Source organism: Emydura macquarii, unplaced genomic scaffold, assembly GCF_026122565.2.
Source record: "Emydura macquarii macquarii isolate MOO-44397 ecotype Brisbane River unplaced genomic scaffold, CSIRO-AGI_Emac_v2 contig_2897, whole genome shotgun sequence".
Taxonomy (NCBI): domain Eukaryota; kingdom Metazoa; phylum Chordata; order Testudines; family Chelidae; genus Emydura; species Emydura macquarii.
Window position 1 is genome coordinate 5,632,423 of NW_027133034.1, and position 17,697 is coordinate 5,650,119.

General features: G+C 38.7%; 1 protein-coding gene across 5 annotated transcripts in view; it reads left to right on the forward strand.

The window, feature by feature from the left end:
• PCSK5 (proprotein convertase subtilisin/kexin type 5) overlaps positions 1 to 17,697 on the forward strand; it is a 287,773-nt gene that overhangs the window by 96,016 nt on the left and 174,060 nt on the right. For all 5 annotated transcript variants that reach the window (XM_067569064.1, XM_067569066.1, XM_067569067.1 and 2 more), the window contains exon 6: positions 15,872 to 15,960. In XM_067569064.1, the coding sequence (XP_067425165.1) occupies positions 15,872 to 15,960 (89 nt within the window). The remainder of the gene's footprint in view (positions 1 to 15,871; positions 15,961 to 17,697) is intronic.

The window sequence follows — 17,697 nt, forward strand, 5'->3', positions numbered from 1 at the left end:
CTGCTTTGCCTCACCTCTCCATGCTTCCTGAGAGCAGGGCAGAGCTCTTGTGTATTTCAGTAATTTTCCTGCACAGGAGAACAGAGGGAGGAGGTGCCCCTTTAAAGGGAAAATCTCCCCTTTCCAAAAGCATTCCCCTAACTTTTTGTCTAGCAAGGAATGGGTGGGTGTCCTTTGCTGCCTGAGAATGATTGAGAATAAGAACTGCAGCTCTGCATTCCTGTAATTCTTAGGAGCTTTTTCAATCATCTTAATTTTATATGTTTGTGTTTTTAGTACAACCGGCTTTACACATTTGATCAATTATTTTTATGTATTTTGCATTTCCCCCCCTGCTATACAGGGCTCTAGTATGGAGGTTTTGGAAGAAGGGGAGCTGCTTGCTCTGGCACTTGAGATCTCACTGGCTGATTAGTTTCTCTGTCAGTCTGGATGAGAAGTATGAATTACAAAAGATAGTAATTGGTGATATATTGTGATGCACCAGAGGAGGAAGTGGGGCAGGAGGAGAAGTTAGAATGTCTGTGGAATTTATTAACAATGGGGAGATTAAGGTGACAAGGCACTATAAAATTCAAAGTGAGGCTTGGGGGGTCATAGAAAGTATTATATAGACAGCAAGATTTGGGCTGCCTATGGAGCATGGAAATTCCATCATGGCTCCCTCTGCACCCTCAGACTACAGTCTGTTTTGCTCCCAAATTCATTTGTTTTATTAACAGGACACTGGGAACTTGAACTTTTAGTAAGTAACTAATCCCCAAAAAAGTTTAGTGTCTGAAAGAGAGCATCCTTGGGTTTTTTTAATGTGTTTAAAAATAATTTAAGGATTTTTCTGCTGTGCTGTTGATGTTCTAAATGGTCTCTTCAAGACTTCAGCAAAGAAGAAATGGACTATAGCCATAATCACGTAAACACTTATTGACACATGTGAGCAGTCCCATTAACTTCAGTGTGATTCTTCAGATGCATAGATGTGTGAAGGACTTGGGCCTTAGAGCTTGTCTTTATGGGGGAAATTAACCAGAAATAGCTGTTGTGGAATAAGCTATTCTGCAGTAGCTACTCATCCCCATGTGAACACTATTCCAGAATGGAATGTCCACTGGGGAGCTATTCCGAAATAGCTATTCTGATCACTTTCTCTATGCAGATAAACCTTGATAGAAGGAAGAGTGAAACTCTCTAAAAATAGTGAAGCCAAATGCAGGAAGGAAACAAATTGGAAGAAAAACAGAGACATTTTCTTTATTTGCTAGCTTCTTAAAATCATCACAGTCTTAGGCGTTAAATGTAACTACTGTAGGTCACACAAGTTTTAGAGAAATGTGTGATTTTTGAAGTTGGGATAGAGTACCTATCACCATGGCAGCTCAGTGACCTCCAGAAACATCAGTATTCATGTTGCTGCTAGCCATAAAGATAAAAACGACAAAAAATAAAAAATCCATCATATGGAACTGTATTGACCCCATTATGGGCCATCAAAAGGGCCTTTACATCCACAGCACAGAACTCTTCGCTCCTCCGTACTCAAAATAACAAAGTAACTGATAGCAGTAGCTGTTCTCATCTATGTCGACCAGCCACTAGGGGGTACACAATGCATACTTTGCCAGTGACTTACATGCTATTTTCGAGGCTACAAAGGAATGCTGGGAAATGGGAATCAGCAGTTCTATTCCTGGCTCTGGAGAGGAAAGTGGCCTAGTGTTTCAGACAGCAGAGACAAGCATATAAAATTGACACACTGTATCTAAGGTCAGTGTTGCTAAAAAGATGAGTCTCTGGTTGCCATACTGGAGACCTGAATTTTATTCTTAACTTTGCTAGAAAAAACGTGTGCAACCTCTCAATTATCCCATCTGTAAAATGGGAGGAGTGATATTTTTCTATCTCTCATCCTTATGACATATGTTTTCAATAATAAGAGCCGTGACATGAACAGAATTATTAACACAAGTGAGTGGAAAAGCAGACTCCTGGCTCTTAACCAAACACTTCATCTCAGGCTAGAAGGGCAGCTGCTGATGCTTCTGCTGCTGTGTACCCACCATCCAAAGTTGTAGTCTGTGCCTATTATGTGTGTGGCTTAGTGTAGCTGGCATATAATGAGCTCTGCTAGGTTGGAGCATGTTCATTTCAGATAGAAGGTTTGGAAATTTCAGCAGCAGTTCTCTAAGAAGTTGTACAGGGCATATGCAAATTATACTTTTCAGAGACATATAATTTAGCCAAATCTACGCAGATTTTTATGGTGACAGCAAAAGTCACTTTCCTGGCCCAAGGACTTTTACCCTGACATATTTCAAGTCCCTGCTCTAAAGCAATGAAGCACAGAAGTTTGTCAAAGAAATGGTTGGAAAAATTATTTAACATCAGAAAAACTACCATTTCACCCCCAATCTTGTTCTCAGAAACACCAAACCATTTTCATGCTGAAACTTTAAAAATAAATTCTGCCTGAGGCAGCGAACAAACATGGAAAGTTCAGTGTGTGTGGTTAAAGTTTGGCAAAGTTAAAAGCAATGAAAACAGGGACAATACAATAGAATACAATTTAAAGTACCAGACAACCTTAACTTTACGTATTGGTATAAATTCATCTTATAATTCATCTTCTACAGTATTTTGTAATTTCCTGTGTTCTTGGTCATCCATAGCATTAAATTCTTCTTTCACAATGGAACAATTCCATTGTTTAAAATTAATGGTCTTAATTCATTCTATTGTATTTAAGCAGCTGCATCTGTTTATAGTGTAATGTTTCCATGAAACATGCCTTAATAATTAATTGCACCCATTTGCATAAAGCAGAGGTAGTTGTGACAGTGGCTTCTTTTGTGAGATGAGGGTCTAAACAAGATACCAAACTAAGCGCAGTTGTAGTCTCCAGAAGGGTTTAGCAAAAACCTACGCTGTGCTTATTCTCAAACTGGGTGCCTGGAGAGAGCTGAGATAAGGGCTTGTCTACCCAGAGAAGTTGCTCTGTTTAGCTAAAGGGCATGATGTGAAACCTATATAATGAATCCAGTGCAACTTTGTGTGTGGACATACTTAAATCAGTTTTTAAAAGCTTATATCGGTAAATTTACAGGGGCAAGTTAAACTGGTATAAACTATATATGATATGAGTTTTGCAAAGTTTTGCTGGTTCAGCTAATAAATAGGGTTTAACTTCACACCTTTAGTTAATTTAAATCAGTCGAACTTTGTGAATAAACCAGGTTTAAGTGGCTGATTCAATTAGATAACACATTTAAAAACATATAAACACACCTTGTTCCGTGTCTGGTCCTCTGCTGATGTTTCCTGGTGAGAGGGATGTGTACCTTTCCATCTCCCCTTCCTATGGTATAACACCTTTTCTTTTCCTTTTTTTTTTAATGGAATGCAGTCTGGCACATTGATGATGGAAATTACCATTTGATTGCCTCTGTGTAATATGAAACATGTTTACATGGACACTGACTGTGAAAGACACTTGTGTAGATAAGAGATGTGGAAAAGAGAAAATAAGTGGGGAAGCATCTGAGAAGATTATCATCTGCTAAATTGGGGCTGGTCAACAGCCAGCCAGGACTTGTCAGGAGTGGGGAAGGGTCATTTCACAGGTTAATGCTTGAGGACTGCATTAATGTAGACTCTCTGGGGGACAGGACAGTGGCTGCTGAATGGGAATGAGAGCTTTCTCAGAGCCATTTTCCCTTGGCAGATGTATTCAGCATTTGTCTTAGGCGTATTTTCACAAACAGATGACTGAGATCCTTACAGATTCCCCTGGTAGCAGTAGAAAGCTCAGATGTTACAGGATCCTCGTGAAGTGCTGCTGTATAGCCAAGGGACTGAACAGCAGGGGCTTTGGACACCAAACCCATGCCTTTGGCTCCTCCCTTTATCCAAAGTTGCTCCCTTTACATGTGCAACCCAGAGTAAATCCCAGCTGACTTCAATAAACTGAGTTGCACTTGTGTGAGAATGTAACTTTTCCCCTCACTAGGGGAAACTTGTTTTATTATTCATGTCAAACTTGTTTTATTAATTCCCAAAGGGCATGTCTGCTGTTTAAAACTATAAGTAACGGTAATTGAAACTGGAGGGAAGCAGCCAACCCTGACTGCTCACAAGCAGTGCTATTGTAAAGTGATGCTACTATAGAACATTCTGAGAGAGCCTTGAGTTCTGAAAATTTATACCAAAACAAGCGTTATTTGGTGGCAGATTAATTCATTTTTAATGAGCTGTGATTGGTTTCTATGTCTGTAAATGGCTAATACTGAAACAGTATTCTCACTGAAACAGATTCTCACCAGCATCTAGAATTGTTCCTGGAAGTGGCCCGTTCCATTCCAGAAAGCTCCCTTCTTCTCTTTCCTTGGGGGTTAACACACTGGTAATAGCTTTGCGATGATACTGAACTGTATATTGAAATGCATGTGGGATGCATTTTCCCTGTGGTGCTTAGCATCAGTGCAAGGCGCAATGGATCACCTAAGCCCCACGTAAGAGCTGCACTGAGGAGTCCACTGGCAAAGCAGCTGCACAAGGTATGCCATGTAAAAAGTGCACCGGCTTTGCATAACCCAGCACAGAAAGCCACAGTGGGGGCTGACCTTAGGGCGGGACCAGAGATCTATGTTTATGTGGACACAGCAGCCCCAGCAGCCCATGTACTTGTGCCGTGGGTATTATTTTTACAGTAGCAGCAACCATGCATCTTGCCCCTGGTTTGAGGGTGGATTTTACCTCCCCTACTACTCCACCCTCACAGAGCTCCATTACTTGGGTTTTATGTATGCAGAGTGGATTTCAGCCAGAGATATCTGTAGAGGATGATTGCTGCTGAGTGCTGCTCAAAGCATCTGTATCTTTGTTCTGTGTCAAGAAAATGGCACTGCTGTGGATCAAATCTATATTGCAATGAGCTTTTTCATGCTTTGGTCAAGGGGAACTTGTAGTTTTCTTTAGCTACCCAGGAGTTTGAGTTTCACTAGAGGTGTTATTGCTTAATCATTAAATGCCAGGACATCAGAATGTGGGAGAAACTCATTTCAAGGATTATAATAATGGTCTGTGTTTTTTTATTGCAAATTGAAGCGCACTAATTCCATTATTTTTCTTGAGCTACAAAGATTCAAGACTGATAAATTACTTAGATTGGCCGCTTTTACCATCACAATGATCTTTGTTGTGTACATTTTGCACTAGTCTTGTACTGTGTCCCTCCTTTCTCCATTAAGTTATTTAACAGAGTAGCTAATGCCAGCTTTTTCCAATTTAAACCCCATTCAGAGGGTTAGAATTTGGGCCTATATGCATCCCCTCTGCTGTGTATTATGGAGTGAAGCAAAACTCCCTTGTCTCTGTAGATTCAGATAGGGGAAGGAGAAAATGTAGGTACACAGGGCTTTCCCTTCCACTGTAAATCTGCCATAGGCTTCACTGGGCTACACACCAAAAGGGAGGCCAAGAAGTCATATTTCTAAGCAAAAGTTATAGGATTACTTAATGCTATTTAAAGCTCATCCTCAATAATCTATGCCCCTCATTCTATCCAAAGTGTCTCTGACTGCTTGGGGAGAGGAAGAAGGAATGAGCCTCTGCTTGTGTGACTGAGGAGCCGGGATGAGACCACAGGTTTTCATGGATCCCCAGCCTCCACACTGTTCAAGCCACACTCCCTGCTTCTACCATTTCTATGGCACGGAGATGTCAGGGAAGAATTACTATTATCAAATATTTGTGCGTAGCATTATAGGTGTTCATGGCACCGTGAATTGGGTTTGAGTCTGATCTTACTGGTACACCAGTTTATCTCCATTGAGTTATTTGTAGTTACTCCTATGTAAGTGAGCTAAGAATCAATAATAGATTTCCTGCCCTAAGGAACTTACAGTCTTACATAAAATGAAGAAATATTTGTTTCTCATGTTTGTGTACAAACTTTCATGCGCTGAATATTTTGTTTAGTGCCCTCGGATAGTAAGATAATGGTATTTCCTGAGATGCTTGTGATGGACAGGCTTTGAAATGTTCTATAATCCTTTTCTCCTGAAATCATCATCTCAAAGATACAGTGGTGACAGGCTGTAGTGGATTGGACCATAGTGCTAGTGACATGAAAAGCTGCAGGCCTGTAAGCCCACTGAGTTTTGTGGGCCGTTTTTTTGTTTTGCTTTTGGTATTCTAAAAGACTTCACAACTATGGAAGAATAAAAGATGGTAAAGAAATGCATTCCCAACGTATTTCTGGAAATCAAAGAATAGGTATGGTTGAAGCTCCAAAATGAAGGCCCAGTTGACATGGAAAGAGTTTTCCAAGTTACTTGCAGCTCTCTTCATTATTAGTGAATATTTTTTTATTCTAAACATTCAAAGGAGAATTATAAATTAATTAACTTTCAGATCAAAGATGTTCTAGGTGCCTTGTACCAACTTTCTCTTGTAAATAGGGAGGCAAATTAACTGGTGGAAACTGATCATAGTAGCCTTAAGGAGGGAAGGGGATTTACAGATAGTTAATGACAGAACATATGCCTAAAGTGCCAGGACTTTCTTCTCATCTACAACCTCAAATATTAACCTCTTCCCATCTCAGAGAAAACCCAGCACTAAAAAGAGATACTTTTATGTAATAAAGTGTTGTGTATATCTTAAATTCCTCTTTTGCTCTTTCTGTTTCTTAACCAGCCATCAAAAAAGATCCCCCTGTTCTTTCAAACTGAAAAAGGAAATGTTTAGCATTAACTGTGTTTTAAATTATAACTGATCAGTTAATTGCACTGAAGAAGAGACAACAAGGGTCGGATTTTTAAAGGCATTTAGGCATCTAAAGATGCAGATAGGCACCTAGTGGGATTTTCAAAAGCACTCTCATTGATTTCAACACTGATAAATTCCCAGTGACTTAGATTAGAAAAGGATTGGCCCCTACTAAGAAAAGTGTGAGAAAACAAAATTATTTTAGCTATAACTTGCCTTAAACAGAAATAAGAAGGCTTCTACTTTGCAAACCCATTGTTGTAAACAATAGACAAAAAATATGAAAGCTACTGGATACACTAGAACGTTTTGCATTTTCCTGGGAAGCATGAATTCTCTCTTTGGACTTACATAATGGATATTATTCAGTGGAAAGCTGATGGATGTAGACTTCATTACTATGGTACAATGTCGCTTTATTCAGCCAGACTGCTTGCAAAATCAGGGCCTGATTTTTCACTGCCTTACTTCTTATATTGTCATCTATGCTTGGGAAAAGCAAGTGCAAAACCCCCTACCATTCAGATTTGGGAGACTGCTCTTTAGGTGAATTACTTGGAGATATAGTACATGCTTTTTCTTCCCAATCAGATAGTGCTATAGCCTCTAGGCACAAAGCGAGGCTTCTTCTTTCCCCTTTGTCTATTGGCATAGAATACTGGTATGGCACTGCCCTATATTATCAGAACGTATTGTTCCCATGAGTGTTGATAAAGTACTAGCAATGACCAAGTGCTCAGCTCCAGAAAATGGATGCACATCAATTTTTGGCTCTTGACCCAGTCCCTGAAATTCAGCCTCTCCCTATCTTTGGAGTCTTGCATGTACATAACAATAGCTCTCAGTGGGCCATACAGCAGGGATCCTTGTACTGTGTTGCTGTTTCACGCTGAGCATGGTAGTGCCTATAACTTGTTTCTTTCTGTTTGCTTTCCTCTTCTGATTTGCACTTTGTCAATAAAAGTCGACTCACACAGACTATTGTTCATAATATAACTAACAATATTGTAATTCATAATATAATGAGACTATTAATTCCAGCAGACTGAGGAACTTAGATATGGGTATAATTCTCTCTCCCCTGATTGTTGTTGTCTGGTGCAAAAATCTCTTTAGGATACATAGTAATTTGGGCTGTTACAGGCTGCTCTTTCCCCACTATTTCACAACATTTAGCAATCTGTATGTAGGCTGACTTGTCCTGATATTTTTAAAATTGAATGCACTGTCTATTAACTCCTTCTGCTACTTCCTGCAATTTCAAGTCCTGGACATCATGTCCAGTCCAGTCCAATCCAGTACCATCAGATATGGAACACAGCATGGAAGTGGTTACACTGTTACATATACTCCTGTTACACTTTCATTGCAACTCCCAGGACTGGAATGTTTGGAATACCTATTTATTTTGTTTTACTTAATAGGAAATATGCTGTTTTTCTGAATTCAGAGAGTCATCTTTACTCTTTTTTTCTTATTATCTGGAAATAATCAAGAGGAAACAGTGTGTCCTGATTCAAGCACCAGTGTCTGAATCCAGCAGCTCATCTTCTTAAATGAAATCAGCATAGAAATAAAATATAATCTGATTTTTCTGGATTTTTGTTTTTACTTTGGTTTTTTTTCCCTTATATTTTTAAAAGCATTCTCTCTCACTTATTTTTTCTTTTCTTCTTTTATTAAAGTCCGAAGAGCAATTAGATCCTATACAATTTTTCCAGTATCTTCATTTATTTATTTGACATGGAGATAACCTTGCATAACAACAGACAGGCTTTTAAAAGATGTTTTCTTTATCCGAGGAAGTAGGTTCCTACAGGTACTAAATCCATCCCAGACACCACTTGGGCAGAGTGAGCAGCAAGAATTATCCTTTCTTTCTTTTCAAGTACTGTTATATGTTATCCAGCACATAACTTTAGGTGCCACATTGCTGATGCTTTCATTAGATAACAAAAATCTTGAAATGTTGGATGTAGATTCAATTACTCCCCAGGAAATTCTTACCAGAGTTCTATTGTCACTGGAGAAGCTTTGAGCTATGGTGTGAGGTTCTTAGGTGCACTCCCTGAGCAACCTCATGAGAGTCTGACAGATCATGGGGAATAGCAGAGCAGTAGAGATACAGATTTTCCCCCTTACTGGTCTGCAAAGCAGCACTGACTGAAATGGTGGGATTTTGGCTTCGGCCTACTCCATTGTCCATCATTTTCTTTTCAATCAAGGAGAACTGTTCTGTGCTGGAGAAGAACTTAGAAAGAAAACTCAACGTTTGTTCAAAATCTGAACAAATTCACCAAAATAATTGAGACTATTAAGATCAAATTGAAGAACATTTATTGCTATGTAAGGCTGAAAAGATGGAGCCCAGTTGTGTCAGAAGTGGAGTTTACAAACTGATTGATTGCCTCACTGCAGAGACAGAAAATTTTGACAGGAAAAATGGTGAGATAGTCCTTACTGGCTAGCTGGTCATGATTGGCAACTCTGCCTGGGCACCACTCTTTCTATTTATCTAATTCTGTCTATCTGGGTACTTTTATAGAATACGTCTCCTTATTATCTGAGCACCTCAGGGACATTAATGAATTTACCTTCACAGCACCCCCATAAGGTTGGAGATCACTTCTACCCCAGCTTTATAGATGGAAAACTGAAGCACAGAGAGACTTACCCAAGATCACATACTGTCACAGAACTGGAAATTGAATCCAAGTTTCCTGAGTCTACGTTTAATACTTTGATTACAGGACCATCTTTGTATCTGGAGAGCTTCTGTGAACTTCTTGGCACAAGGAGTGTGCCATGCTGACTTTGCTCAGTCCCTGTCTTTTGCTGCTTTGGGGGCTTTTCTGTTCCATTTTGCTTTTGTTTGCTCTCCTGCACATCTTACAGTGGATGAGAGCACAGGGGCTAGGACAGTCGAATGTGAACAGTTGAGAAGAATTAAATACAAAAACTCCAGGACCTTTGAGATATTTGCACTGGATTACACTTTGATCAGGGGTAGGTGAACTATTCACAGCTAATGGTTCATTTTGATATGTTTAGTTTCTGTCTCTTATTTCTAATTATCCATTAACAGGCTTTGATTATGAAATATTTATTTGTTATTTAGAATTATGAGGCAAATGGTATATGTAACCATATTTCAGCCTTCAGTATCAACTATTCACAAACCTTTCATTATGCCTGTTGCTTTGAGTGTTCACTATTCGCATTCGTGATTGGCCACCTAATTCGCATACTATTGTTTGGGCTTTCTGACTGGATTATTTGCAAACCCAAGAAAAGCTTTCAGAATGCCTGCATGCACAGTGTGTTGATGTGAGTACTCATGCAAAAACATAACAACATAAGTATGACCCTCTTTCTAGCAACATTCATTTGTACAATGTTTAATGATATAGGGGGAAGAATAAAAAGTATTCCAGATACTGTAGAAGCGAATTTGAGGGGGTTACTTTTTTTTTGTGTGTTTTTGTTTTTTTAACTGGAACAAAATGTTTGGGAATATCTTTTTACAGTATTCACCCAACTCGATTCTGCACTGAGAGACTGCTGAATTAATCACTACAGTTTTGTTAGTTACCATTTCTAAACATGAACCTTTCCAATCTTAACAAAAGTCTTGATGGCATGGCAAATTCTCTGGTTCAGTGGTGTGCAATTTTCTACACTGTTTTATATAGATCAGTTGTATAGGTGTCTAGCCATATAGTGGTGAGGTAACTATTTCAATGATCAAAGAAGGCCTTTCCATAGTCTGATTACACCTCTGCACAGTGGTCTGTTCTGTGAATTGCTAACAATAGTCAGCATGCCTTTTAGGGTTTGATATTCTTCTGCTATTAAGCTTTTACCTGTTAGGGGATATCATCCTTGTAAAGCAAGTAAAATGAAATGTGACTGTAGACAACAAAAGGAAAATACATTAGGTCAAGCAGGACAGTTGGCAGGCTTCACACAAAATACATATGTTTGTATATTATTCAGCTGGACTTTCTTGCTCCAATGGCTCCTGGTTTCACAGAATGCATCTTCATTTTGATCTTGATTATCTCTTGAACTCAACAATGCTTTTGGAATAGGAGGAGAGAAGAAGCGGAGGAAAGCAGACCTAAATGGTGAAACAATCATGTATATTGCATCATTCTTCATCCCTTTTATCTTTGCTGATTCACAAGGATTTGCCAACTTGGAGCACACCTGTAGCCAGAGTTATAAACTCTGCTTTAATTAGGGTAATTTTAAGTGGGACTAAGTGAAATCAAATATGATTGCAAATATGAACTGGACTGAACCTTGGCCCAAGCACTGAACCAGAAGTATTTGTGTGAAAGCAACAAGTTGATAAAGCTAAGCAAAAATCTTTCCACGAAGAAAAGACTGTAATATTTTCTTGTGAATCTTAAAGGTGACCTGCAGTTATTCAATAAAAATAAAAGATCCCAATAATCTGGTAAACTTCAATGGGAATTCAGCAAATCATTGATTTTAAATTTAGTTTTAGAACGTAAGTATTTTTAAAAATGTTTCAAAATCATACCACATGTTAAAAAACAAACAATATGAGACTACTTCTCTGAACCAAAGAAGCCAGTCCTGTGCTCTAAAGCGGTTCTGTAACACATGGGATATCACAATAAATATAATATAGTTTGATTGATTGATTGATTGATTGATTGATAGAGAGAGAGAGAGAGCATTTTGAGGAGAGCTTTGACTTTAGGGAAAAATGAACATAAAAAATGCACTAAATTATAAAGAAATTGTGTGCTGAATGTCCCTCCTATCTCTCCAGTTGGGACATTCAGAATGTCTTTTGTGTGGGGGGGGTTGTTTTTTGTTTTTGTTTTTTAACTAAATATGGCAGGTTCATTCAAGGAACAAAGACAGTAAAAGCAGCAAGCAGCGTAAATGACTCAGAGAGCCCCAGAAGGGCTAAAAATGTAGAGAGAAAAAAGGTACTAGAGATAACTTCAAATGTGATGTCTCAGGTGTTGTAAGTCAGATTTCTTAACACTGAGTACACTCCCTTAGGGCTATTTACACTCACGTGCCAGTTTGTAAGACCCTAGGGCTTTGCTCACACTGGGGTTTGACCATTGATATAGCCATAGTAATGTACCTGCATGGGGACAATCTATTCATGAGGCCAAGATAACTATCATGGACCTTTCTGTGGGGCATGCTATCAACATGCAGATTGAAGATGATGGTACTCTTGTAATAGTCACCCAGTGCTGTGAGGTTGGCCCATTGCCCTTTTTTAGAAAGTTCGAGCTTTAAAACCATCAATAGGTACATGCTGAGGAAAGCTTTTAGAAGCATGCTGTTTCAAGACAAGAGAGGGCTTTACTGTCTTGTAAAATAGAAAGACTTCTGGAACTAGTGCGTGTGTTCTGAAAGTGCTGCTTCTGGCCTACCGTCTTCCCTTTAGACATGTAATTTGGGCTAGTTAACTATATGATTATCAGATTTAAATGATTACTAGATCATCATAATATATGCTCACTGTGGGCCTAGTTTCATTAGTGTTGAAGTCAACAGAAATTTTGCTAGTGACTTCAATGAAAGCAGGATCAAGCTCTATAAGAAAAGTAATGCTGTGTGTGAGTAAGAAGAGGATGGTGAAAGAAAGAGCATTGGTATCCACTTTCTGATGTGTATTGAGTACAGGATACAGAGCTGTTCCTCGTGGCAGGGCCAGGCTTTCTCATCTTGCCATGCCTTCAGTTCAGTATAAACCTAGAAAAGCTCCCTATTCCAGTGCCCTGTTCACACAGAGAAATATGACATGTGTAAGAGTGATGAACGGCCCTTCCCTCTTCCTATGGAGAGGCTTTATTTCAAGTTCTTTGTTAGATGAGAAGACTGCAGAAGGCAGTAAGTCCACCTTCAATTAAGGTCTCCCCAAGTAGATTTTGACATATTTCTGGCTTGTCATTAATGACAGACAGACTTTCCCTACATAAAAAGCAACAGAAAGGAGGAAAGGAGAAAATAGATTCTTGCTTTTAGGTTTTCTTTAACAATTTGAGTTCTCTCCATCTTGGACATGATATATATATTGATAACTTTCAAAAAAAAACAAAACAAAACAAAACAAAAAAAAACCTCAGCTAGGCACAGATACCTGGCATGGAAAATTTCAACCCACGCACTTAAAATTTGGCAAAGTATAAGCAATTGAAAATTGGGTCTTATAAATGAACAGTCTTAAGCAACATTAACTTTAGGCATAGCTACCAGCTCTGCCTATAATAAATTGGGAGAAGGGTTTGAAAAAGTGAGCTTCCTTCCTTCACCTGTATGCTTTTGAATTTATTCCATCTTTGAATGGATTTTTCCACACTCCTGTTTTTAAAACAACAAAAGAGCTCTTTTTTTTAATTATTTTTTTATTTCTAGGTAGCTTACCCATCTTGTAGATTCTCATAACCAAGATTTCCTTCATTCTTTCATTCTACAGCACTACATCATCGTGACATTAACACAAAGGACAAGTGCAAAACCTTTTTAGTCAAGCATCTCTTTAAAGTGCCATTAAAAAGCCTGGGAACTTGTTTCTGTCCATTATAAACTATAAAAGGAACCAACAAAATGAAGCACAGACCCTTGAAAGTTTCTCAAGGCATGACTCTCTGTAAGATGTCAAGCATATGTTTTTCTGGGACTGCGCCAACATCCTAACAGGGTGGTGGGTAAATGTTTTGTGTAATGAAAGTGTTCAATAAGGGGGTCGTTTGCTGTCATTTGCTGTATATGCATTCATATAGGCTTTAAGCTAGATATCATCCTAACTGGTGCCTACTGCACTGTCTTCACTCAGTATGTGTAGTTTGAAATTTTTCTGAGTTCATGCACAGTAGAAATTTGTATAAAGTTTCAAAACAATGTTAATCAAATTTCAGGTACCTGTTTCACTGTTTTAAGTTTGTGTAAACAGTGCAGGCATTGTGCATTGTTGAGGCAGAAAACTGTTTCAGAGATATGATGTGTCAAAATAGAGCTTCAGAAGTTTGAAAATGAAAAATAGGGAACTTTGTAATACCTCATAACTTTGCAAGACCTTGTGTGATTACCCCAGGCTTGCAACAACAACAAAAAACTACCCTAGGATGATGTGTAAGGTGAAATTTGAGGTACTGTAGTTTGTTTTTAGTGAAGTTGAAAATCAGGCTTCTAAAATGAAAAGAGCTTCAGTGTTAGGTATGGGGAGATGCTATGATCAAATTTGGCACCCATTTGCTGACTTATAAAGAAATTGCTTGGTGAGAGATATCTGATTCTGATATCTTGATCCATCATTAGGGTTAATCAGCATTTAACTTATTACTGTCGTCTCATGGGTAAAGATGATACTCATCTCATACAAATACAGTTTATCAGGTGAGAAATTAAAGATGCCCTTTGACATTTCTTAGGGGTTATGATTGTAAATTTATGCATCATTTTTCTTGTTCCACCCTCTTTTTGCTTCCCAGTCTCATCCCTTTGTTTGTTAAGTCTTTTTCTATTTATCAAATATAATTATACATCAGTATTAAGTATTTTAAATTATTTTATAAGACTCTCAGAGTTCCAGACTAATCCACTTTATTATTGCATGCTATATAGTTTAAAAGATCCTCTAATGATTTTATACATTGAATTGATGTATCACACACTATTTCTGTATAGATTTTCTGAGTTTTACATGATCTATGGGAAAGCCTATTAAGGAATTAATTCTAAAATATGAAAATAAAAATAATCAAATAGATTTATTTTGAAGTAGAAGCTCTTGAAAACATTACTTACAATGTTTTATTTATTTTAGTTTAGTTATTCAGAATTTATATAACATCAATAACCAAAGGCCCATCAATAAGCATTTATTATAGTGGATTTTGACACAGATGACACTGAAATATGCATATTTTTTGACATCTTTATTACTCTGTCTATTCATTCTGCCTTTCTTGACCAAATAAATGGTTGCTTTGTCTCAGTTTTCTCAGCTAAACGTCTCAAAAGGTGAAGTATATATTTTGGGCAAGAAAAGCATCTCCATATGAGTCCCCTTTCACAGCAGTGTAAGTCAGGAGTAACTTCACTGAAGTCACTGGTGTTACACTTACGTAAGAAAAAGAAATTAGCTCATTGTCATCATTCTTGCTTGACAGCTATTCTTCATCTCCCATATATCCTTTGTGTACAAGTCTATTTACTACAACTTATACAACACTGACTCAAGTCCACTTGTTTGGAAATCCTCACCGTCTGGTTTTGCCTTGATTTGTAGAACTTCCTTCTCTGTGGCCTCTCCTATACTTTCCAGTATAGCTCCACCTCATCAATCTCTTTCCTTATCTCATCTGAAATACTCTATTTTCTCTCTTGCTGACACCTCTTCATTTCTTTCTTCATCTGCTCCATTTTGTTTTTTATTTAAGCTCTGTGACTGTATTATTTAATGTTGTGGAGCATTAGGATAAGACTTACACATGGAGTTGAACAAAGCCACCCTGACTGGCTGGCTGGCTGCTGAGAATGAAAGTGCCAGAGGTTTTGTTTGCATGCCACCTATTTGCAGGAAGATGCAATACAGAACTCGATACTTAGCTAGGTCTGCACCAAGTTGCAAAATTTGTTCAAATCAGGTTTGTCCACGTGCTATTTAAAGATCCCACCTCTTCCTCTTTGACATGTACAAGACCCTCGCTAGAGTACTAACATAACATCTGACACTATAGCTTATTCATCAGTTTAATATGTCTGTGTAACATGCTGTGTGTGCATTGCCTGTGGCTAAAGAATCTGCACTGAAGAATTTAAAAAGAGTCATGGTGGTGATAAAATAGTGTTTTAGTGGGAGAGTTGGGATTTATGCATAAACTGTTTTGACAGACCAAATATTCTAAGAAATTATTAAACATAAATATGATCATTTTTTAGCGAATGTGCATTACAGGCTGAGTTTATATAGTAACATCTTACACAAACATCCAGATACATTTTTCACATCTGAGGATGAGCAAGATCAAAATCTTCAAACACTGACAATCTATGCTTTAGTGGATAATGTTGCTTGCTTTTAAAAAAATGTTTGTTCTGCCTGCAGGCATGGAACTCGTTGTGCTGGAGAAGTGGCAGCCATTGCAAACAACTCACACTGCACAGTAGGAATCGCCTTTAATGCCAAGATTGGAGGTATGTGAAACAGTCTCACCATTAAAAAAAAAAAAAAAAAAATCCAATTGCAATTTGTGTGAAGTGGCACATGGGAATGTTTTTGAACAAGAGGTAAAAATGTGTTTGCTTAACAATGTTAACTGTTTCAGAGGGGTAGCCATGTTAGTGTTTTCAGCAAAACAATCAGAGGTCTGTGGCACCTTAAAGACTAATAAATTTATTTGGGCATAAGCTTTCATGGGCAGAAACACATCAGATGCATGAAGTGGAAACTTCACGAAGGTAGGTATATATACACATGCAAGGATGGGTGAGTTACATCACAGCGAGGGGGGCAAGTGTTAACGAGGTAATTCAATCAGGGTGGATGAGTCCCATTCACAACAGTTGATGGGAAGGTGTGAATGCCAAAAGAGGGAACATTATTATTAGCCACTCCCATTCTCTGTTCAGACCTAGTCTGATAGTGTCAAGTTTGCATATCAGTTCCAGCTCTGCAGTTTCATGCTGAAGTTTGTTTTTGAAGTTTTTTTTGTTGAAGTATGGCAACTTTAAAGTCTGTTACTGAGTGTCCAGGGAGATGGAAGTGCTCTCCTACTGGTTTTTGAGTATTACCATTCTTGATGTCTGCTTTGTGTCCATTTATTCTTTTGCGTAGAGACAGTCTGGTTTGGCCAATGTACATGGCAGAGGGGCATTGCTGGCACATGATGGCATATATCACATTAGTAGGTGTGCAGGTGAACGAGCTCCTGATGGTGTGGCTGATGTGGTTAGACCTATGATGATGTCACTTGAATAGATACACGGGCAGAGTTGGCAACGGGATTTGTTGCAAGGATATGTTCTTGGGTTAGTGTTTCTGTTGTATGGTGTGCAGTTGGTGGTGAGTATTTGCTTTAGGTTGGGGGGCTGTCTGTAAGCAAGGACTGGCCTGCCTCCCAAGGTTTTTGAGTGTGAGGGATCGTCTTCCAGAATAGGTTGTAGATCCTTGATGATGTGTTGGAGAGGTTTTAGCTGAGGGCTGTAGGTGATGGCCAGTGGTGTTCTGTTGTTTTCCTTATTGGGTCTGTCCTGTAGTAGGTGACTTCTGGGTACTCATCTGGCTCTGTCAATCTGTTTCTTCACTTCCCTAAGTGGGTACTGTAGTTTTAACAATGCTTGATAGAGATCCTGTAAATGTTTGTCTCTGTCTAAGGGATTGGAGCAAATGCTATTGTATCTTAGGGCTTGGCTGTAGACAATGGATTGTGTGATGTGTCCTGGGTGGAAGCCGGAGGCATGCAGGTATGTATAGCGGTTGGTGAGTTTTCGGTAAAAGGTGGTGTGTTTATGTGGCTATCGCTTATTTGCACTGTAGTGTTCAGGACGTGGATTTCTTGTGTGGACTGGTCCAGGCTAAGGTTGATGGTGGGGTGAAAATTGTTGAAATCCCGGTGGAATTCTTCGAGGGACTCTTTTCCATGGGTCCAGATGGTGAAAATGTCATCAATGTAGTGTAGGTAGAGGAAGGGCACTTTGGGACAAGAGTTGAGGAAGCGTTGTTCTAAGTCAGCAATGAAAATGTTGACATATTGTGGGGCCATGCAGGTACCCATAGCCATGCCGCTGACTTGAAGGTATAAATCGTCTCCAAATCTGAAATGGTTGTGGGTGAGGACAAAGTCACAAAATTCAGCTATCAGGTGTGCATGTCATTATCGAGGATACTGTTCCTGATGGCTAGTAGTCCATCTTTGTGTGGAATGTTGGTGT